Source organism: Corylus avellana, chromosome 1 (genome assembly GCF_965113065.1).
Source record: "Corylus avellana chromosome 1, dhCorAvel1.hap1.2, whole genome shotgun sequence".
NCBI lineage: Eukaryota > Viridiplantae > Streptophyta > Magnoliopsida > Fagales > Betulaceae > Corylus > Corylus avellana.
In genome coordinates, this window is record NC_142490.1 from 9436808 (window position 1) to 9461518 (window position 24711).

Consider the following 24711-nt stretch of genomic DNA (forward strand, 5'->3'; position numbering starts at 1 on the left):
GTAAGCATAATACCAGAAAATCAGCCTGACAGCATTATAAAGGGCTGTCGTTCACACAGATCCTGTAAATTTATACACAAATGGCGATTTTCACTGCTACATCAAGAAGTACGCACTTGAAAGTATATGTAGCATTTATTATGAAATAAATGTATGCATGTGTTTGCCATCATGTATGTAATGACATATTCTTTCTATTAATTCAATCGCAAAGAATGCAGTCCCCCCCTCCCCAACGCCGCCAATGAAGAGAAGGGTTGGGCCCTGGCCCCCCCCGAGGGCAGGGCGGGGGGAAGAGTGAATACAAGACAAAGTATCCGAAGCACACATTTTCACCAAATAATTTATAATACAACAAAATTGTCTTGTAGCAACTAGTTAATATAGAAAGTAGTGCAGCATAGCTATCAGTAAAAACAAGAATGTCAATGTTCTTCTAATAATCAGAGTGGAAGCTGAAGAAATATTGTGGGCGCCAACAGAATACACTGCTCCAGACTCATCCTTTACCTTAATGCTTGAAGAGCCTAAATGCAAAAACAAACATAGATAAGAAAGGCCAAATCTTTCCTGCCATAGAATCAAACCACCAAGTCCACATGCTATGATGTGTATGAACAGCGAGTATTTGGACAAATTTGATGATTCGTTGCCCCATTTTTGTCAATTTCTACTTCTTGTTGTTCTAACTCGTCAATTAATTTGTATAACCATCGAGGAACTTTTTTATTCATTTCTTTTATTCCAATATATTTTTTTCTAATTGTTTTATTCATTTTTATGATGAAAACAGTGACTTGATTTATAATTTCACATTGTTATTATTCATTTAAGAGGCAAGTTCAAGGAAATTTAAATTTAACATCCTCTCTAAAATATACTCTTTATCGCTTCCCTATTTAATATATCCTTCTTTCTTACTTCTACCCATGTTTGAGGCTTTCCTCCACCTCTTAGGTCATCTTTGGATTAAATCATTCTTTTTCACCTAAACACTAATTAGTTTTCATTGTACACGGCCAAACCATCTTAAGACATTTCATTTAATGCACAAATCACTCAAAGAAGGGGATAAGAAAACAAGGAGAAAGAGAACACCAAAAAAAGAAAAAAAATGCTTATTGTTAGCCATAGAACTCTCTTTTGGGATGAGAAAACAAGAAGAAAGAGAATACAAAAAAGATAATACTTATGACAAGCCATAAACTCTATTCCAAGAGGGCAGAAATGAAATTTTCTATTCATGAATCTCTCACTTGAGAGAGCAATCGAGGTGGAGAAAACTAATTTGAGGTATCAGTGTGGAGATACGGTTCTCAAGGTAGCCTTCCCAGTTTTATTTGGAATTGCTTGTGTGAAGAATGCTTCAGTTGCGGCTAATATGGAGATGTTGAGAGGTTCAAATCAGTGCAATGTGAGTTTCACTAGAGAGGCACATGATTGGGAGTTGGAAGTCTTTGTGTCCTTTCTACAAGTGTTGCATTCAGTTAAAGTGAGACGAGGGTGCGAAGATAAATTGTGGTGAATTTCTTCCAAAAGAGGTTTATTCAAGGTCAAGGCCATCTTTTATTCGTTGGCTTGAAATGAGGGTAGGAGCTTCCCTTGGAAGAGTGTGGCGGATGCACGCTCCTCCGAGATCGGCTTTTTTTGTATGGTCGGCGGCTCTAGGCAAAATTCTGACTTTGGATAATCTCAGAAAGCGTCACATTATTGTGATAAACAGGTGTTGCATGTGCAAGAGAAGCGAGGAGATAGTGGACCATCTCCTTCTTCATTGTGAGGTTGCTTATGCTCTGTGGTATGCCATCTTTAGTCACTTTGGGATGGCCTGGGTGATACCTAGACGGGTATTTGATTTCCTAGCTTGTTAGTAGTCTTCTGGGAGGTGGAGGAGTGTTGTGGCCTGGAAGATGGTGCTACGTGTCTATTTTGGTGTTTATGGCAGAAAATGAACAATAGGTGCTTTGAGGACTTGGAGAGATCTTTGGAGGACATTTTATCCTCTTGTTTTTATACTTTGTATCTTTGGACTGTAGCACATTTGTTCCCGTTGTCGATTAGTTATGATGATTTCCTTGCTCACTTTTCTTTTTCTAGTTAGGTGATCCTTTTGCATACTCCCTATGTACTTTGGGGCGCCTTACACTTTTAATAAAACTAGTTATAACTTATCAAAAAAAAAAAAAATACAAAGAAATACTTAAATAAAACAATATTTTTAATATTCAGCACCAAAAAAAAATATGGAGAACACTTCTGCAGGACAATAATATAAACACAAAGTATGTGAGAAGTAGTAATAAACAATACCAACAAACACAAAATTAAAACACTAGACAGTACTCACAGTTATATTCAGTCCATCCAATTGCCTGTGCTTCAAGATCATACAAAACTAGCTTATTTGAGAGCACCAAATCTGCCATTGGAAACAATAGGAGAAGTTTTTTAATATAAAAATAATGCATACAACCTGACATATATCATTTGTCCTTTCCATTTTCAACTTAATCAAGTTAATCTATTCATGAAACTCAACAGAATAAAACTAAGTGCCTATAAAGAGAGTACATATTTTTAAATTTTGAGCAGAATTACAGCTGATTCCCAAACATGGGGAAGGCTTTTGTTTGAGTGGAAATAGTAAAATTCAATGGAATTTAAAAAGATTCTTAACTGCTGCGGAGTGTATCTCATGAATTTTACATAGATAAAAAAAAGTTTGTCCGGGATTAAAAACATTTTGGATCTTTAGTTTTTTTTTATAAGTAATCGACAAATATCATTAAAAGCATAACCCTAAGTACACATGAAGTATACAAAATGAAACACCTAACTAGAAGGATCTCCGATTATTTTCCGCAAGCAAGATGTTGTATGTAATCACTTAATGCAGAGCTAGGAATTTTGGACTAAGATTGTAAATGAACCGAGCTATTTCGAGCTTCTTCAGAAATTTAACTTCGTTTATTAAATGAGCCGAATTCATATAAACTCGCTCAACTCATATAACATCATTTTTATTATTTGCTATAGTATTAATTTTTAACTATGTAGTAAGAACATTTTAAGCATTTAAAATGATAAAGGGAAATATCTTCCTCATGAGATGGATGTAGCTTGAATTCTTGAGATCGAGTCTTAATATAGATATGTGTTTTTGTGTGCATGTGCGATGGATGTATATATATACTGTAAAATATACATATAGATTCATGATTGGATCATTTAAGAATATTTTAAATGAGGTTATAAGATATAATATAAACAGTCAATTTCACAATAAAAGCTAGATATATGAGTTATTTTAAATAAGAGGTTGGTAGGGTTAATTTTTATAAGTTTATAAATAAAAATTAATTTATTTAATTAACTTGAATGATTAAACCTTAACAATAATTAAGTAACTAATAATTTTTTTTTGATAAGTAATTAAGTAACTAATAATTAGCATGGATTTATGAAAAAAGTATAAACAATGATTATATGTACTTTATATAAGGAATGAATTAAGTTAATTGAGCAATTCATGAACAAGGTTGAGTTTAAAATACATAAATTGAGTTTGAACATATTATCTAACTCGGTGATAAGCTTGAGGATGGCTCGTGTTTGAAAGAAAACGATACAAACCAAGCTTGAGTATTCAACACTCGGCTTGACTCAGCTCGATTATAGCCTTATTTTGGACCTAAAGTTCCAAAATAGTTCTTGGCCGGAAAGAACCATAAATGCCCAAAACTTATCTAAGACTGGCTTGACTAATTACACATTCTACATTCAGTGACAAAATCAATAGTTGAACTTATAATCAAATGTAATTTGAAACTTCACCTCCCAAAAGAGTCATTTCACCTCCATCCCTAGATTGCCCTCCACTAGTCTGCCAACCGACACACCACACATTATCCTGCAAATGTCATGAAAAGAAATTATATATATACTCGTAAAGAACCTGGAGAAGAATTCGATCAATAATATATATGAAAATGATGTTTTTCAGAAAAATAAAAAAATAGAAAGACCATTTAAACCACATACATAATAGGTAGCAGTGCTTAACACTACAAGGCAACAAAAAAAAATTTTGATTTCAGATTAACTTCAATGTTCTTCTAGCTGGGAGGAATCAAAAATGAAAAAATAACTATCACTCACAAGGTAGACTACTCATAAAAATGTTATCAAACAATCACAACCAAGGAGACTCCAAAGAGGCTATTTCAAAGTACTGTGTAAGAACGCTGTAAAACTCATCTTTTGACAAGTGGTTTTTATTAAATAAACATTATATATACAGTAAATAGAACATAGCAACCCATACTGATCTTTATTTGATCAATGTAAAGGTATGTGCATATTGAGATGGTCTACAGAAATATGTAGACCATCTACAGAAATTCTGACAAGTGGTTTTATTAAATAAACATTATATATACAGTACATAGAACATAGCAACTCATACTGATCTTTATTTGATCAATGTAAAGGTATGTGCATATTGAGATGGTCTTCAGAAATATGGGCTTTTTCTTTTTCTATTTTAAATATAGGATATAAATCTTTACTTCTAAGAATCTAGAAAGTTGACCACCAATCAGATTAGATTTTCATAATTTTTTTTTTTTTTTTTTGGATAAGTCAAGAGTATGTTTTATTAAAAGCATAGAGATTAAAAACTTTCTTCCACTGGTTTATACTACTAACATGTCAGAATTATACATGTAAGTTTGAAATGGAAATTAAAGTACAACAACATTTTGGGCAATGTATCATCTATATTGGCTTGATATCCACAACTTTTGAGCCTAATAAAGATGTAAAATCTACTTTATTGACCTATCTAACGAAGAAAAGGTCAATTTCACAAGCAATTTTAGGTGAGCATTCAATGCACATAGTGAGTAAGAATAACAATCCAAAGAAGTTACTGAAAGTAAGACAAAATATCTAGATGATAATAAATCCTAAAATTCAGGTCCTTTGCGATTGTGATTCAACAAGGAACCCAAGCATGAGTTTACTGAAGGCAAAGTAAAAAAGCACAAGAGCTGAAGCATCTTGGAGAAGGAATAATATCAGCAAATTGTGAAAGGAGACCTAACAAGCGAGGAGTCTGACTAAAATTTGAAGACTCACATTACCCATGCCAAGCTGGAATAGATACTCATGAGCATAAACTGTCAATGAAAGGGAACCGTCAAAATGAAATGTGACCGTTGGAAATCCGTCATCAACACTGCAGGAGTACAGGAAAATAGAAATCAGAGTTTTCTTACAAAAGCCTGGATAAGACAACTTGAAATGCATATGTAATTTTTTATCTTCTTATAATGTACTAAAGAGCAACAATTGCTTCAAAGTTAAGTTATGCAACCTTTCTATTTATATTATATATTAATAAAGCTTAATCTTGTTACTCCAAAAATTAAAAATTACAAGCAAGTAGCTTCAGTTGATGCCTTACTTTCCATTGAACTTAAAACAAGTAAACTGGTCTTCAACAGTATGTAATTTCAACCCAGGCTGCTGACTCATAATCTGAATGCATAACAAGAATGACAATTAAAATAAAAATAAATAAGAATCTAAAAGAAAACCTCAAATGAAGGTGAGTGAAGGAATATCATGTACCTTAGGCATTAGTGCTTCGTAAACCAGATCTGGAAGATAAGCCAATGTTGTACCACTGTCAATTATGGTTCCTTTCTTAACTCCATTGTCAAATATATCTGAAGGAAGTGTTAGAACATCACCACCCACCTCAATTTCCTTCAATACTACATTGTAATGTGCCCTAAGATTGTAGATAAAAGTACAATTATGACAAAATTCATAAGCCAACAACTAACTTAGTAAGGAAACTAAAGCCTGAAATAAGAATTTAAAGAAACTAAGATAACATTTCGCAAAGAAACACAAAAGAAATCAACACATTTTACTAATAATTCAAAAGGACATACTAAAGTAAGCTCTATAATGACCTTGATGATCAGGTTCCTAGCACTTACCCTACCAATGGGGAAGGAATTGATGTACAACACTATTTTTGAATGTAATAATAAACACAGTGAAGACTTCCATGTTCTCTTTTCTTTTTTTTCATGCATCAAGCACAAGGGTTCTTCTACCATAAAAAGTAATCCATAACTTAGACTAGAAAACATTCCTTCAAATCTTAATTTCACTACACCTTTTCCTGAAAGATCAAGCTTTATACTCTACAAAGATCTCCATCTAGATGTACGAGTACTTTATGGATGTCAGATGTACGAGTACTTTATGGATGTCACTTTTGTATAATTGCAATACATAATTTATACCTTACTTGCAAGCATTAAACATCCCATGGTGAATTAAAATGTCCTAAACAATCAGGGTGTCGCGCAACAAAATTAACTAAATCGATATTCTGTAGTATGTGTAAATGACATGAATGTAAAAGACCTTATTTCTTTTAGGACACTATTCCTTTCAACTAGAGTGTGCTAGATAACCAAACCCCTTGTCCACCCATTTTGCACCTATTTGGGCACTAATTAAAGTCTCCTCCCTTAAATATTGTGAGGAGAAAAACCGTCCCACAGATTCTCAACCCTCATCATAGAAGACCGATGGTATATTTCTGATATCAAGTGAGTCACCTCATAGACCCTGAATTGCTCAAGCTAGCCACCAATCATTACCAATCTAATGATTGCCAAAAAGCCATCTTCAATCAGATATTGAGATATTCCAATAGGTGAAAATTCCCAAAGCCTCGAAGGACAAACACCTCAGCCTGGAAATCAGACCCCTGCCACCTAGATCTGAAAGATGATATCCACTTGTAGTCCGCAGAGATTTCCCCTATTCCTACCTTCAAGGGTTGCCAAGAAAACAAGCATGAAGTGAATATTTCTCGTAGTACATGATTTCCTACTCCTTGATGAAGCACAAGGCGCAAAGCCTGGGAAGCATGCCACTATCCATTCCATGAAAAAGTTAGTTTGAGTCCCATTTCTGGTCCCCAAAGATGGCACCCATCCCCACTTGCCTGGATGTCAGATGTACGAGTACTTTATGGATGTCACTTTTGTATAATTGCAATACATAATTTATACCTTACTTGCAAGCATTAAACATCCCATGGTGAATTAAAATGTCCTAAACAATCAGGGTGTCGCGCAACAAAATTAACTAAATCGATATTCTGTAGTATGTGTAAATGACATGAATGTAAAAGACCTTATTTCTTTTAGGACACTATTCCTTTCAACTAGAGTGTGCTAGATAACCAAACCCCTTGTCCACCCATTTTGCACCTATTTGGGCACTAATTAAAGTCTCCTCCCTTAAATATTGTGAGGAGAAAAACCGTCCCACAGATTCTCAACCCTCATCATAGAAGACCGATGGTATATTTCTGATATCAAGTGAGTCACCTCATAGACCCTGAATTGCTCAAGCTAGCCACCAATCATTACCAATCTAATGATTGCCAAAAAGCCATCTTCAATCAGATATTGAGATATTCCAATAGGTGAAAATTCCCAAAGCCTCGAAGGACAAACACCTCAGCCTGGAAATCAGACCCCTGCCACCTAGATCTGAAAGATGATATCCACTTGTAGTCCGCAGAGATTTCCCCTATTCCTACCTTCAAGGGTTGCCAAGAAAACAAGCATGAAGTGAATATTTCTCGTAGTACATGATTTCCTACTCCTTGATGAAGCACAAGGCGCAAAGCCTGGGAAGCATGCCACTATCCATTCCATGAAAAAGTTAGTTTGAGTCCCATTTCTGGTCCCCAAAGATGGCACCCATCCCCACTTGCCTGGTTTTGCAAAAACAACCACCCCCCAAGTTGAATTTCTCTTTTGGATACATCGTGGAAACCTCCAAAACTTTTTTCACTAAACAGTTTCTAAAGACATCAACATGTGTATAAAAAGGAATGTTCGCTCAACCAAAATGTGTTCTCTATGACCTCTTATTATACCCACATACCTTGTTAGCTTTAGTAAAAATGTTTAAATTAAAGCTTCATAATGTCCATTATGGAAGGACTTAAATGCAGTCAACAACATGACTTCCTTTAGGGAAGGGAAGCCTTCCAGTCTCAGAGCGTTAAAGACAGCAGAATGCATTCTAGTCCTCAAAACCAAATGCCTACAATGAGTCTGTCCAGGATTTTGTCCTTGGTCGTTTTTTTTTTTTTTTTTTTTCATCCTAAAAGACAATACTGAGGCAACAACAATTTTCATTCCACAACACGTTCCTTGAGCACCCCCTAAAATAATAGGAGGCGTTGATTTAAAATGTCTGTAATGGGAAACCACCTACTAAATATCAGATTAATTAATCAAAAGGGAGGGAAAAGAAACAGATATAAGAAGGCACTTTATGGTGAAGAATCTGGTATGGACGTAAGAATTGCTCTTGAATCCGAATCCTACTAAGAGGTCCACTAGATATCAGAAATTATTGAAGAAAGAACAAGATATTTCTCTTGCCCCTTCTTGGCAACAAAACATAGAGAAAATGGTTGAAATATTTAAGATAATTGCATATTAACAAAACAATATCTCATTTTACCCCTACATATGAATCCGGCAAGAGCTATGGTTCCAGAACTTGAACTGGATACCGACATTTCCAATAAGATGTCATTCTGAAAGAAGACCTAACAACATTTGTTCTTCATATTTTTATGATCTCAAGATAAATTCTAGTCTACCTATAAACTGTCAATCATTTGGCCAAGCTCCAAGCAGCATCCCTACATCCTATATACATTAGATGCTTTACCAAGACTTTTATGGGGAAAAGAAGGTTGGCTCTTATACAAGTATAAGAAGCATTAGCTAAAGTTTGAACTATTTCATTACCTACTACTAATAAATGTTCTCCAAAATACATGTGGACATAAATGCTTAAATTAATTCTCAGTTCACACTTTAAGAAGGATTAGGAGTGTGATGTTCTCATATTTTCAACTTCTCTTCCTTTCTATTCAGTTATTCAAAAGTTGACATAGGTCAGGTATGTAGTATGCTTATTAACTTTTTTCCTGCATTGCTACCATAACCACAAAGCTCTTTACTCAAAATGATAACACAATTCAAGAACTCATACTTTCAAAAGCTTCTTATGCAATCTCTTGCATACAATCTGACATTACTGGATAAATGATCCATAATCTCTACCTTCCAAACATATGCATAGAACTTAGTTCACATTAAAGTTGGCTCTGGCATTTTATCCTTGCAAACAACGGAAAGAAAAACTATGAATCCCAAAAAGTATAGTTAAAGAAAAGGTAGTGGACAAGAAAATATAAAATAAATAAAGATAAACTAAGAAAAAGATAACCGCACTCCATACTCGATGGAAGTTTCATCCAAACAAATCTAAATAAACCCTAATTAAATAATATCTTAGACTGCTAACAGCCAATCAATCATTTTTTTTTTTTTTTGATAAGTAATAAACTATTTTATTAAAAGGGTAAAGGCACCCCAAAGTACACTGAGAGTATACAACGGGATCACCTAACTAGAAGTGAAAAAGCGAAAAAGAAAATCATCATAAGTAATAACTAGCATAACAAATAAAAAATTTATGATAGCTCCACATGCAGCCAATCAATCATAGTACTTATAACTAGCATAACAAATAAAAAATTTATTATAGCTCCACATACTGATTTGGTACCAATGGAGTAGTGTTCACTTTTGGCTCCACCACTTGCCCAATAGCAAAGATTCCACCTCCATCTACATTATCCAAGCAGTGAGCAAACATTTTTTTCACCTTTCCTGCTGAAGCTAGCTGTGAAATCATGGATGAATTTGCTTGTCCAAAACCAAGTATGCCATCAAGTGCTTCTGAGGATGAACCAAGCTCCCCTGATTGTTTAGCTCCACACCTTTCACAAGAGGGAATTTTTAATATCTAGAAACAGTACAGCAAGTGTAGAATAAGTATATGAAAAAACTCAATAAGGAAAAACAAAACTGAAGTACATTGGGTGATGCAATAGGTTTACCAGCCGATATATAAGAAAATATCGGAATGATAAAATAACAAATGTTGGTTACCACAACAAAAATAAATAAATAAATAAATTATCATCAGATAATTTGGTTATCAAGAGATTTCACTTTAGCCAAACCCCCTTCTATATCACTGACATATTTGAAATTTAAAACCTTAGACTTGAGAAAAACAAAAGATATTAATTATACAGTATTAATAGGTGCACAGCCATGTATAATCCAAGTATTGCTATATCTACGGTTCAACTTTTTCTACATGGATGCAAGCAACGGATATGGTAGTTCTATATGGATGTAGCAACAAATACGGCAGTGATGGGGAAAATATTAACGTTGGACAATTTACGTAAGAAGAACATTATAGTGACAGAGTGGTGTTGTATGTGCAAGAAGAGTGGTGAATCTATTGATCATTTATTGTTGCATTGTGAAGTTGCTTTAGAGGTATGGAACATGGTTTTTCAGCTGTTTGGTGTTACGTGGGTGATGCCGGGTAGGATGAAGGAATGCTTAGGAACTTGGAAAGGGCAGAGGGGTAAGCGTTCAGTTCAGCAAATCTAGAGAATGGCTCCTTTGTGTGTAATGTGGTGCTTATGGAGAGAAAGAAATGCACAGAATTTTGAGGACCATGAAATTGGACTTATAGAGTTGAAGAAAAGGGTGCTCCAAACACTTTTCTCATGGAGAGTATTGTGGCATTCTTCGCAACGCTTGCAGAATTCCTAGAATTCTGTGCGTCATTTTCAGTTTAAAGCTTGTTTTGTGGGCTCTTTTGTATACTTCCTGTGTACATGGGTTGCGCCCCTTGCGCTTTTAATACATTGATATTACCTATCAAAAAAAACAGATATGGCAGTTCTTTCTAGACTGACATATATCCAAAGTTCTTTATGATTATGGCATTGAAGCTTAATATAAGAAATACAACACACCCAAATATTACACTCCCATTTGCTGGTGCTGCCTGAAAGTTTCCAGTCACTCGCTGAAGTTGAATATTATCCTTCACAAAGTATCCTGCAGTTGAGCTCCCATCTCCATAGACAACATTATATTGGCAAAGCAAGTCAGGCCTGCAACCAGGAAGTGGACCATCGTATGTGGCAGTGCAAAAAGCTTGATCACAAGTAACCAAACTTGAAGTAGATGAGCCCTTTGGGTCGAATAGTGTCAATTCTATCTGTAGTAGAATAATCATAATAATAATGCTTCTTCAACAAATGCTCAACATAATTTGGAAGGCTTAGCATAACATTCAATGTGAGGGAATATGCATCAAAATTTTTAATAGTAAATTGAGAGACTCAATTGAAGAAATAAAGTTAGAGGTGCATACACCAAGACCACTTTTCTTAGGACACTTGCTGCAGCCAATACAATTCACCCATAGAATGTCACTTCCTGTATCAACTTGAACGTAATAGTCCTTTGAAGGAGACCCAATCCCAATATTAGCAAAGTACAGGCTACAGCAACCAAGTAAACTGTGTAAGAATATAGAGGAAACAAATCAAATGTTTCCTTTTTTAAGCACCTACTTAGCTCAAGTAGGCTGAATTTTCTATTTCTTTTTGCACCAAAACAACAGCAAACATAAGAAAGTCCGGCTGGGTGTTAAAGATGGCATTGGGAAAGAATGTTTTGGTTCATATAACACGAGAAAAAAAAGTAATAATAACTATTGCATTCAAAGAAGGGAATAAATGGTACCTAAATTTCTTTATATATATATAAACTTTAATTAACGATAAGAATTAGAACTTAATACTTTTACAAATAAAATAAAAAATCAAGATGAATTACTTTTTTAAATACAAAATCAATAGTTCTAGAAACCAAAAATTAATAGAGATTAGTATTGGATACAATGTAGCAAGCCAATAAGTGCACATAACATAATAGATAAACTATTATCAAAAAAAAAAAAAAAAAAAAAACATAATAAATAAACTGTTCCCCTTAGAATCCATTAATTCTACCTTAAATTAACCAGGAAAAAAAAATTAAATAAATAAATAAATCTAAAGAAACGAGAGAGAGAGAGAGAGAGAGAGAGAGAGATTGGATCTAAACATATTAAGTAAAACAAGCACATACAATTCAAACCAATAGCAATATCAGTGATTATTTATCCGAAGTAAATATCCAGAAAACCAAAAAAATAATATTTTCCCAAGAAACCAATTTCGACCAAAATTTGCATAAAACAGTAAGAAGAAAAAAACTACAAAATATCTTATATGAAAATGAATTATGCATACAAACAAAACCAATAGGATCATCATTAATAAAAAAAAAATTAAAAAAAAATTAAAAGCATTAAGAGAGAGAGAGAGAGAGAGAGACATAGAGAAACCCAGCCAGAAAAGAAAGGAACCCAGAATCTAAACGCAAAGGAATTGAAAGAAAGAGCAAGAAACGAAGAAAGGCACCCAGTTTCAGAAGGGCGGCCATTGCCACCCAATTTCAGATCCACATCATAGAGAATTCTACTGTGACGGCGCACATCATGGGCTTTCAATGCACTCAAGCTCCGTTCGCCGCCTTTAAACTTATGTTGCACCGGGAATACGAGGTTGCCTCTGACAACATCAACGGCAAGGAAAGAAGACGAAGAAGCCAGCAACAGCAACACCCAACGAGCAAGGCAACTGAGATCCATCCTCTCAAAACCCCCCAAAAAGATTGAACCCAATTTGGGCACGTGGGATTCCGGGTCTATGAGGCAATGGAGACAGAGGAGAGAAATGAGAGGTAAAGGCGACACACAGAGAGACAGAGAGAGGGAGAGAGACCGAATTCAACGTCAGGCTTTACACGTCTTTGATATATAAAAGAGAGAGAGAAAAGAGGAAACGACCGTCTGGTTTTTTCTCTTGGTTTTGGGGTTGGGGGGTTCTCTTCTCTTCTCTCCTCCCTCTCTGTCTATAGGTCTATAGAGGTTACATGTAGAAATAGAATGGTCTGTTTTTTTCGTTTCATTCTTCTTTCATTTTCTTCACGTTTCTCTCTTTCTTACGTCTCTCTCTCTCTCTCTTTTTTCTAACTCCTTTTCTTTTTCTTTCTTCCCTCTCTCTCTCTCTCTCTCTATCTTTTAACTTCTCTCTCAACCCGATCCAGACCGACAGGCATACCCAGATAAATTATTAGATAAAATACGTTATTTTTCGCTCTCATTTATTATAATTATTATATGCTACTTCATATGGAGCCACCATGTTCCCCAACTATTTTTCTCTTTTCTTTCTTTTTAAAAAATAATTTTTTAAAAAAAAAAGTTAGGAGTACTAAATTTTTTTTTCAAGAGATGCTTATTAAACTGATATATAACTTATTCATTAGAGAGAAACAAAATAATTAATTAAAAATAAATGTAACGAGTACCAATGAATGAGCTATACATCAGTTTGGTAAGACTCTCCTGGTAAAAGATTTAATACCCCTAGCATTTCTCCAAAAAAAAAATTATTTGTCATCCCAACTCGATAAAGTAAATATGTAAAATTCACCATTAAATTTTTTAAAATGATATGATTCATTCAATTTTGTAACCATCTCCATAGTGAATAAATGAATCCACCATTGAATTTTTATGAAGTCCGCAAATATAATGGTAGATTTATTAAAGTTGTAGGATAAATGGGAAAAAATTGATAAAATATTGACGTAAATCATTTCTCTTAAAATTGTAAAACTCATAATTAAGTCCCACAAATTGAATGATAGATTTGCAAACAAAATGGTCCAGAAATAAATGAAGAATTATGTGTAACATACTTTTTTTTTATCATTTTGCATAAAATAATTAAAATATTAACAAACATCTTTTATCAGAAAACTTATATCAAAACAGTTTTTCAACTAAAACACAAAAAGTATCTCTTAGAAATGATTATCAATCGTCACGGTATTTTAAATAACTTATTATGTCACTTATTTAAATTAAAAAAAAAAAAATTGTAAAATCGCTTAAAGGCATAATAACAATGAATAATTCTAGAAGTTACTTTTGTGTATTTCTTGTATCACTCTAAAAATAATGTGACTTCTAAAATTACCATCAGGCTTATAATTGATCATTATTTAAATTTTGATTAAATCGTAATTTTAAAGGAAGTCATAGTGGATGGGTATTTTTGTCTTTTCACTTTTCAAAGAGACAAAAATATACATTTACTATAACTATAACTAACTAGATATTATCCAATTCAAATGAACTTAACTCAATTTTTTAAAATCAACACATTCATAGAGTGACACTGGGAGAACACAAGAGTGATTATGGGTTTGGCTCAAAAAAAAAAATTAAAAAAAAAAAAAAAAAAAAACCTTTTCTAATTTTTAAAGACTTCATATTTAATTTTACTATCTCTTTTTCCTAAATAAAAAATTAATGAAAAACTTAAAATAAAACTTGGGTGTCATAAAAAAAAGGGTTAAATACCAAATACTCTCCTGGGGTTTGATACCTTTATTTTTACTCCCTTAGGGTTTAATTTTTATCACAGGACCTCCCTGAGGTTTTGATAAAGGACCAAGTTAGTCCATCAGTTAGTTGACCGTTAGGACTGACACGTGGACCAATCAGATATTGACACGTGGCACATATTTATTTTTATTTTTTAATTAAAAAAAATGTATTTTTTTTTTTTAAAAAAAAAAAAGAAAAAAAATTGGGGGTGGCCTTTGGCCATGGGGGTGGTCTGGCCGGATGGGGGTGGGTCGGCCACCCCCTGGGCACCAAGGGGGTGGCCGAGCCACCCCCAGTGAGTACAGGGGGTGGTTTCGGCCACCCCCAAATGGCCAAGAGCTACCCCCAATTTTTTTTCTTTTTTTAAGTATATATATTTTAATTTTAAAAAATTAAATATGTGCCACATGTCAACATTTAATTGGTTCACGTGTCAGTCCTAACGGTCAACTAACGGATGGACTAACTTGGTCATTTATCAAAACCCCAGGGGGGGTCCTGTGATAAAAATGAAACCTCAGGGGGGGTAAAAATAAAGGTACCAAACCCTAAGGGGGGTATTTGGTATTTAACCCTAAAATAAATTACAAGAAATTTTCTATAATTTTTCTTTTTTTTTTTACCACACCTTAAACAAAATCTGACACTTATAACACTAGCAGCAGTTTTCCTTTGATTTTTTCTAAGTTTATGGCACAAAATTACTTTTTTTTTTCTTTATAAAAATATATTTCACAATAACTTCTTTTACCTTTTCCAATACAATTAAAATATTATTTCTTTACAAAATACAAGTTTTCTATCTACCTTCATTTTTTTCACAAAATCCTTTACAATCCCCAATTAAAGACAAAAAAATAAAAGAGAAGAGAGAAAAGAAAAATATTTATATTAAAATAATGTATAAGGAATCACTTTTGGTTCCATACACTAGCAACCTTTTAAGGTTAGTTAAATACAAGGAATTTGATGTGAATAGGTTTTTGTAATTTTTCTGAAATTTTTTTTAAGAGGGATGATAGGAACCCAACTATTTTGCCCAACTTTAGGCCAACTTTTGCCTTATTTTTTAATTAAAAAAAAAAACAGAATAAAAAATGTGTAAAGCAAAAAAAATGACATTATTATGAAGAAAAATACCATATTTATTTATTTTTTAAAAAATACCAAATAAAAGAAGGACTAAAAAAAAATATTATTGCTTCACACCTTTTTTCATTTTTTATTTTGTTTTCTTTTAAATTAAAAAATAAGGTAAAAATTAGCCCAAAATTATACAAAATAGTTTGACCTTTTAACATTTTCTTAAGTGCTTATAACTTGTAACTTATCAGTAATAACTTTCTTTATTGATTTAAGAAAAAAGGAATAAAGGCGTTGACTTTCATTTATGTTTGTCCAAAGAATGACAGACTTACGGCAACCTGTTGCGTTGCAGTGTCGGAAAATCAATTCTTGGAAACATCTTCATCCGTGTACTTTTCTTATCCTGTATATTTTCTTTAGTAAACATAAGAATGGGAAAGAGTTTCTCTAACCTATTTATGTAAATATCATGTGTTTTTTTTTTTTTTTCACTCGTGAAAAATAGATATTTTTTAAATAATAATAAAAAAATTGTAGAAATTCTATTAGAAAAATGCGTGTTTTTTTTCTTTCAATTTTGTTTTTTTTTATTTAAAATAATGTATTTCTCACATGTAAATATGTAATAAGAATGAGAAAAGATAAAAGAAAGCTGCTGGCTTTATTTGGCAAACACTTCTTTTATTTTCTCCTCAAAACATTTACTTCATCTTTTCATAACATTAAGTTTAAAAACTCATTCTAGTTTTCATACTTTAAAAAATATATAAATAAATTACCATTTTGTGTTTAGGGTTTAATCTAATAAAACTCTCTTCAAAGCCATGTGAATAATGAATATGCAGGTAAATTGTTAGAGGTGCATCTCACACAAATGGTTCTTTCTCTTTAGAATTTTTCTCTCTTTTTTTTTTAAACAACACTAAGAAAAACTTAAAGAGGATGGAAGATCTCCCCTTTCACGATAGCAGTACTTGATGTCTTCTCAGTAGGCTCATCCGGTCTCCATTTATAGCGGATTACTTTAGATCTAGTTTGTAGTTCTAGATTTAGATCCAGATTTAGTCTCTTTAACCTTAGATTTGATCGTCTACTTCAGCCAAGACGTGTCTTCCAAAGGGATGTATACGATGACGTACTCCTTCGTTACTGCTTGTGAAGTTTTTGTTTTTTGTTTTTATTTTGTTTGTCCTGACCTTCGGGTTGAAGATGGAGTTGATCGGCTTAACTCTAATAGCTGAATTTTTCATAACTATATGTTCTATGTTATAAAAGCTTTATACTTGGGAAATTTTATTAATGAAAGTTCCATATTTTATAAAAAATAAAAACTCTCTTCAAAAAGTCCCATTTGTTTTTTCTTCTTATAAAGTTGTGTTCGGTAGTACAAACGTGGCCTCCCTTGGTTACAAAAACGATAAAGGTTCTTTGCCTTGCTTTTCACGGCAAGACGTCTATAAGACTGCCGGCTCTTTCTATTTTTTGTATATCTTTTTTTTAATAATGACGGAAGGGCAATGATTCACAGCACGTCTGTGAAATTTTTTTTTTTTTTAATTAAAAAAAAAAAAAATTTTGCAACACGTTGCGTGCTGTTTTCATTTACCCATGACAGAAACTTCTAAGGTCGGATTATTTCATTTACCCACCTCTTAAAGTCAAAATTAGAATCCATACAAATGGATCAAATAAAACTCGGCTTTGTCGTAAATGACATTTACTTATACTCAAGAAAATTCAAACTTTAAACTTAATAAAAAAAATACCATTAAATTCAAAACCTTCACCACTTAGACCTCTTGTTGTTGTCCACATCTTTGGGTTTTCACTTTTATATCTATTTCTATGCCTTTCTTTCTCCATCCATATATTATGACTTGAATCTCACCAAAGAAAGCTTTCCTAAGATGAAACAAAATAATATAATTTCTTATATGTAATCTCCTTCCTTTTATTTAAGAAAAAAAAAATCCCTTTTTTTAATGCTTTTTTGCGTTTGATGTATGATGTACTTGTCACAAATTTGTCACAATCATGAACTTTGACCTTAACAACTCATAAAGATAATAGGCTTTTCTAATGTACTTACACGAGCCACGAGCCATGCGAAAATTTCCTCCTTTTTTTTTCATTATTTTAATGGCTTTCAAGATATTACTCATCAATATAGTTTTGGTGCGTTTGAAATTGTGATTTCGTAGCAATAATTACGTTTTTAAAAGATATCATAAAACATAAAGTGTTTGGTATTACGATTTAAAAAACACTTAATTTAAAATAGAAAAAAAAAAAAAAAAAAATCTACAATTTCTATAAGCAGGTTATGAAGGGCTTATTTGAAAATGCGAGTATTTAAACCAAAATCACAATTTCGCATAATAAATTGTTGGATAATGGATTGGCCACTTAAAAGTCCAACAGATCCCTAGGCCCGGTCCAAGGTGCAAGCCTACTAAAGACAGGCACAGGCCGAGATATAATCGCTCACCGAAGACATGACAGTCTTTCCATCAAGGGTACAATGGTCTTTTAGCAAATGAAGGAAACTCACGTTTACTAATGAACGTGTGATACGCCCAGCGCCCAAGCAAAGCTCCACGTTCACGAAAACATGGTACAGCTATCAAGCACCAAACTGAGACATGTGTACCTGAGGATAACTTAGGAGCCCACATCCAACATAAGCGTGGCCAAGCCACTCTCCAAACCCACGATCTCATGATCGTGGAGTAACCCACAACTCATGATCCACTTCGCCACACATTATGCATAGTGGATTCTCGAGAACATGGGGTCGAGAATCGCGGAATAACAACCTCTACCTTATGCCTATAAAAGGGAAGCTCTAATTCATTATCTTGTAATCACAAATCTCTCTCAAACTCAGATAGCTTAATTGCTCTTCCTCTCTCAAATCAACTACTGACTTAGGCATCGAAGCTATCCCTCGCCGCACACCCCGACAGCTCTTATCCTAATTTTCTAGTTTTGCAGATCAACAACTCCTCGAATTTTGTGCAGCATCACTCATTGGAAACTGTCATCAACAGTTTGGCGCCGTTTGTGGAAAATTTAGATTTTCATCAGTTCTCAACCTAAAATTCCAATATGGTGACTACACGTTCGAGGGATCTTGACCTGAATGCTTCGGGTACATCACTTGATCCGAACCATTGAATCGCTTTATTGGAAGATCATGGGAAGTGTATCTCGAAAACTATGGAGGCCCTGAAGAAGTAGAACGAATATCTTGTTTCCTGACTCACGATGAGAGGGGAACGGGAGCGTGAAGAAAGGCGCAGAGAGAAGCAGCCACACATAGAAGCAAAAAGTTCTACTCGGGACGCCCATGACACAACTATCAATTGGGATAATGTCTTTCCTAAATTGCCCAAAAATTGATCATTTCTCTCCTCCAAAGTTAGGAAAAAAACAAAAATAACTCTGAATTTTTTGCAATAAGACAAAAATACTCCAATACATTTTAAAATAAAAAATTAAAAATTAAAAACAAAAAAAAAAATTAAAATTTCCACAATTTTTTTTTAATTATTATTTTATTAAGGGTTTTTTTGTCCTTAGGTGACATTAACAATTTTTTGTGGTTTGGGAGGATATTGTCAATTAGGGTTTTTAATATATAACAAACTGGCTGTGTCATATTAGAGTCTACTAAAGTCACATATACAATCATCGCACCATTCCAAAATATATCTAAACGATATTTAGTAAGCTCTCATACGACACATCAAGTTTGTTATATATACTAGTAACTCTTATTTTCTCTCAAGTTTTATTAAAGCTCTATCATTTCTCTTATTTTCTCAAATGATTTTTTAGAAAATAATATCCACCTAAGACAAGGAGAACAATAAAAGAGCACCTAGCAATCTTCTGTTTAATAAGTGTACGAGCACATAAATTACATTTTCTTTATATTTAAATTATGTTGTTAGACATTATTGTTGTTTAGACTAAACGTTTATGCATTTATTAAAAATTTGAAGTGATTTTGTTTTCTTGTCATGCATTTAATACATCATCTAGATAGTTGCTCTCATAAAACTTATAATGCTTTGCGCCTAAGAGAGATCAAAATGTCAAACCTAGCTTTAACGGGTTGGGGGTGTTACACGTACCCTCATCTCACCTCCACATATTTTCTGGGCAGATGTGGTAGTGTCCATTAATTTACTCTCAAATTTTTTTGAACAAATTTTGTAAATATGATGTCACTCTTTTGATAGTCTCATTTACTTAACATTGATTCATTCATTATGATCCTTAGAGCAGTAGCGAAGCCAAGATTTTGGCTAAGATGGGTTAAAATTAAAAAATGAAACTAAACAAAAATAGATTAAAATATTAAAGAATATTATTAATGAAATAAATAAACAATTTAACAAAATTTAATTATTGTCTAAAACATATAAATCTAATTTACAATTTATTTTGTCACGCCTAGCATTAACTACAATTATATATTTCTTACAATTAAAATATATAACAAAAATTATATATAATCATAAACAATTAATTTAAAAGAGCAATCTAAATATAAAAGCTTAATCAATGTAAAAGTTTGATTACATACTTGAAACTTTTTAAGAAAGATAAATTATCAAAAAATCATTGACTTTTTACTCTGTTTTGGGCAATCTTTTCACTATACATCTCTCTTGCTTTAAAAAATAAAAAATAAAAAGTTGACCAATAGATTTGAATTATTGAATAAAAACATTTGGCTAACTCGAAGAACTACTATAATAATAATGACAATAAGATAGAATCGTTGAATTTATTTTAAAGTTAAGTTTTGCAAATCGCAAACGGGTTTTAAAATTTAATTATATACTAAGTAACTTAGTTTGGTTGATTATGTCAATCAACACATAAAAAAGGGTACTTTTAAGTCTATAAGGGGTAGCTCGTAGATTACACTTTATGAAGCGGAGGTCACTAGTTCGAATCTCTAATCTCCCTTCTCTTGCGTGAACATATCAAAAATAAAATAAAAAAACTTAAAAAAAATAAAAATAAAACATACATAAAAAGTAACAAAACATTTTCTTTTTTTTTTTCCCTCTCATTTATGTTCATTTAACGAAAAGGCTGGTACAAAACACTCGTTTAAGCCTTTTTGTCAATTTGAAAATCGCGAGGTTCGCAACATGCAAGACTAAGGGCTTGTTTGTTAAACCTTCCACCATCCCTCCACATTCCCCCATATTTCACTATACTGTTCACTTAATTTTTTTCAAAAAAAACATTATTACTTTTATATCAAATCATTCACTTTTTATTACTATTCAAATAAAAAAAATCACTACAAAATAAAATTTTTCACTTTTCAATATCACCTTTTCATTTTTCTATACCAATCATTATTTTATTTTATTTTATTTTTTTTACACCTAAACAATGCGGTGGTGTTTGGTGTTGTTTGCCAAACACCACCTAACACAGTCAACTAAAGTTTTGGTCAGCTCAATCTTTTCATTATTTAAATGGTACGTTTTGTCATTTATCCATCAACATAACACAATGTTTCGTTTCATGTCTATTTTCGTCTTTCTTTAAATCTCAATTCTCTTACTTTTGGAAAAGTTTTGCCGGTGTAATGCAGATGTCACCTGATGGATGAGTGGCTGAGGGTGGGCAACCAAAATATCCAGGGAATTTCTACCGAAAATAAGGAAAGGGGGCAAATTCACCCTCTCGAACCCCACCCCACTTGCCATGGAGGGTGGATTTTGATTGAATTATTTGGTGGGGAAAATGGGGTCTTTTTCACTTTACAGTTTTGTTTTCATTCCTTCACATTTTTCTTGCTCTTTCATACATTTTTTTTCTAAAAGGCATACAAGTGGAAATCATCTCTCCCCTTGAAAGTATTTAATATATAGAGACAGCCCACCGCCATTTGGAAATCAAAAAAAAAATAATAATAATTGTTTATCTTTGTTCCTGTAATTTGATTATAAATTTATAATCTCACTATAATTAATTTCATCACAAATCCTTGAATAGCTTCCGGACTTGTTCTAGTGTGACAAAGAGCACCACAGTGAATGGACCCTGCCTTGAGATCGTAGGGATGAAACCCTTATACAAAGCCATCAATCCCTCCGCCTTCACCGTCTTCACCGCGCAATCCAACGCACCGGAGTAAGGTGGCGCCGGCGCCCCCGCCTCCATCTTCATGCTCATCACCCTTGTCTTTATCACGTCGATCGGGTTCGACGCCACCGCCGCCACAAACCCGGCTGCAAAGCTTGCCGCCACGTGGGTTCCAATCCCGTCGCCCAACACGCCCCTCTCCAAGATCATCTCCTTCGCCTGATCGTACGATGCCAGCTGCGATGCCGTCACAATCATCGCCCGGTTCACCGTAAGCGCCGAGCCGCGCCACAGGCTGCCAATTCCCTCCTGCTTTGACATTCGAGCGATTGCGTCAATCACGCTCTTGTAGTTCCGGCGCTGGTCCTTGGGGAGGCGTCCGTCGGCCTGCATGCGGACCATTGCCACGTCAGCAGGGTTGCCTACGGCGGCGCCTACACCGCCGGCAATAAGGCCGGCGGAGATCTTGCGGGTGAGGGGCAAATTATTACCCGACTCCGAACCTGAATTATGACTCCATTTTCGCTTGAGAATGTCGTAGAGCCCCATGCGGGTGGTGGAGTAGAGCGTTTGGCGGAGGACTGTGGCAGAGACTCCGGAAAAGAGAGCGGCCATGCCTTCGGCCTGGACGATTCTTGCGCCTATGGAGATGGGTCCAACGCGGGGTGGTGGTGGTGGAGCAACGTGTAGAGACATGTTATATCCGGTGGAGCTTCCGGCGAGCGCAGGGCGATAGGCGGGATTTGGGAGGTGGGGTTCGCCGTGAAGCTGCATGCGGACCTTGATAAGGTCGAGAGGGTGAGTGGAAGCGCCGGCGATTATGGAAGCAATGCCGCCTTCGACGAAGCCTTTCAAACCCATGTCTTAGAAGAAGAAGAAGAAATGGCAATGGGGTTTGGAGGAGTGTGGTGAGAATGGCGAGCATATTTAAAGGAAGAAATTGAAGTGGAAGAGAAATAATGAAAGAAGTTTCCTCTGCATGTTTACTCGGTCCTCTCACTCATCAGCGTATCGGGTTATTTGCGCAGGTGGTGTTGTGTGACCAGTCTTTGGTCGTTGGGTTTGACTCTAATAATTTCCAAATTAAGAAGAAGGACTATCTTTCACAACGGCGGACAAACTCAGGAATTTTCCTTTTGACCCACTCTCTCTCTGCTCTAAAAGTTATATATTGTATTTTTTAATACTAAATAAGTTTATGTTATTTTTTTCATACAATTAAGTTGCATATATATATATATATATATATATATATACTTTTCTACATTCATTCAGCTTATGTCACGTTCATATGAACATTACTCTTATTTAATATCATATGCTTCTTAGTTACCTTTTTAAAAAAAATATGTTATTTTCTCGTATGTTAAGAGTTAAGAGACAAATATATAAGTTCTAGAGATTGAATGGAAAAATAAATCACGAGTTGAATAAAACTGCGGTTGAAATTAGAGCTCAAATTCAATGATGGAGTACTTTGTGGTCCCTACTTACATTGGGAAGACTGGGTCTAATTGACAATTGTAGAACAAGCTCAACCTCAACTCTCTTCCTCTTATCTTAAGTCCTCCCCCAGAATCTTGAGCCCTAATATCCGGCCAACATTTCAAAATTTTAAAAATTAAAAATTAAGAAAAAAATAAAAGTCCACCCAAATTAATGATTAGGCTCAGAGGAGGTCTAATGAAAAGAGTAATGCTACATGTACCTCTTGTGTCATTTTTGTGTTTATCTAAAAAAGATATGGCTAGGTGTTCAAGCGGGTCAGTTATAACCGACTCGCCAACCTATAACTACTTATAACCGCTAACCGTTAACTGATTAAGGCGATTGTAGTTAGCGGTAGGAAAATGCGGTTATAACTTATAACCGCCTTTATATATATATATATATATATATATAAACTATTAAATAAAACATCCAAAACCATGCCGTGCTTATTGCTTTGCTTCCATTTGGTTTTGTATTTTGTAATATGTATCCAGATTTTGAATTTGTCTTTTTAATTTTGAATTTGTATTTGGATTAATGGATTTAGAGTATGTTTTTTTAGCCATTTTTTGGGCTAGAATTTATTTGACCATGTTTTTCTTTTTTTTTTTCTTTTTTTTTTCATCTTTTTTAGAACATCTTGACCTTAAACCCTTAAAATAAGACAAAAAATAGCAAACTAAAGGTCCAAAACACTTAATAAGCCCAAAAACTCATTTAAAATAATAATAATAAAAAAAGCGGTTTTAATCGTGCGGTTATTAGATTCAATAATCGCTAACCGCTGGTTATAAAATAATTGATAACTGCCTAAGGCGGTTGCGGTTACCGGTTATAGCCAATAACCGACGGTTATAACCTTTTGAACACCCCTAGATATGTCTTTTAAAATTACCATTTGGCTTATAATTGATCATATTATTGGATTTTGATCATCTTTTTAATTTTTTTCATTTGTATTTGGATTAATGGATTTAGGGTATGTTTTTTTAGCCATGTTTTTGGGCTAGAATTTATTTGACCGTGTTTTTTTTTTTTTTTTTTTTTTTTTTATCTAACACTCCTAGATATGTCTCTTAAAATCACTATTTAGCTTGTAATTGATCATATTATTAGATTTTGATCAAATAATAATTTTAAGAGCCAAATCATTCTTGGAAGGACACAAAAATAACACAAAAATGACTTCTATAATTACTTATAATCAAAACCTAATATAAAGTCACATATGGCCACAAATGTTTGGACCCATATCTTTAAAAGAGAGAAGAGTCGGTCCCTTCTTCTACAAGCGTAAAATAATTATTTTACATTTTTTTTTAACCATTCTACTTTTGAAAAATTGAGATTCGGCTCTTCTCCATTTCCTTTTCCCAAATGTTTCTGCTTTTCCCTGTTCAAAAACTTAATTATAGCCACTAACATCCAATTAGAATATCCAACATGCCCGCCCAATATAAGATACTTAAGTGGTGTTAACTGATTAAATAATAAATTTATTTA

The 24711-nt window shown here is 33.7% G+C and overlaps 1 protein-coding gene and 1 pseudogene across 1 annotated transcript; both read right to left on the reverse strand.

The window, feature by feature from the left end:
• Positions 1-109: 109 nt before the first annotated feature.
• LOC132171170 (Eukaryotic aspartyl protease family protein) lies at positions 110-13084 on the reverse strand. Its single transcript, XM_059582415.2, has 10 exons — positions 12473-13084; positions 11377-11506; positions 10973-11220; positions 9686-9910; positions 5635-5797; positions 5468-5541; positions 5140-5239; positions 3835-3910; positions 2348-2419; positions 110-527 (listed from the first exon to the last, which is right to left on the reverse strand). Exons 1-10 carry the CDS (start codon positions 12700-12702, stop codon positions 379-381), a joined length of 1467 nt encoding a protein of 488 aa, XP_059438398.1. The 5' UTR covers positions 12703-13084; the 3' UTR covers positions 110-378.
• Positions 13085-21604: 8520 nt separating this feature from the next.
• LOC132169040 (mitochondrial uncoupling protein 5 pseudogene) lies at positions 21605-22593 on the reverse strand (annotated as a pseudogene).
• Positions 22594-24711: the final 2118 nt, after the last annotated feature.

What these genes read in the sequence shown, in the direction of transcription:
- LOC132171170 (XM_059582415.2), bottom strand. Translation starts at nt 12,702, where the DNA reads ATGGATCTCAGTTGCCTTGCTCGTTGGGTGTTGCTGTTGCTGGCTTCT. An exon ending in TGTTTTAAGTTCAATGGAAA is followed by an intron (nt 5,240 to 5,467) that starts GTAAGGCATCAA and finishes GTACTCCTGCAG; the next exon opens with TGTTGATGACGGATTTCCAA. An exon ending in TGGATGGACTGAATATAACT is followed by an intron (nt 528 to 2,347) that starts GTGAGTACTGTC and finishes TTTTGCATTTAG; the next exon opens with GCTCTTCAAGCATTAAGGTA.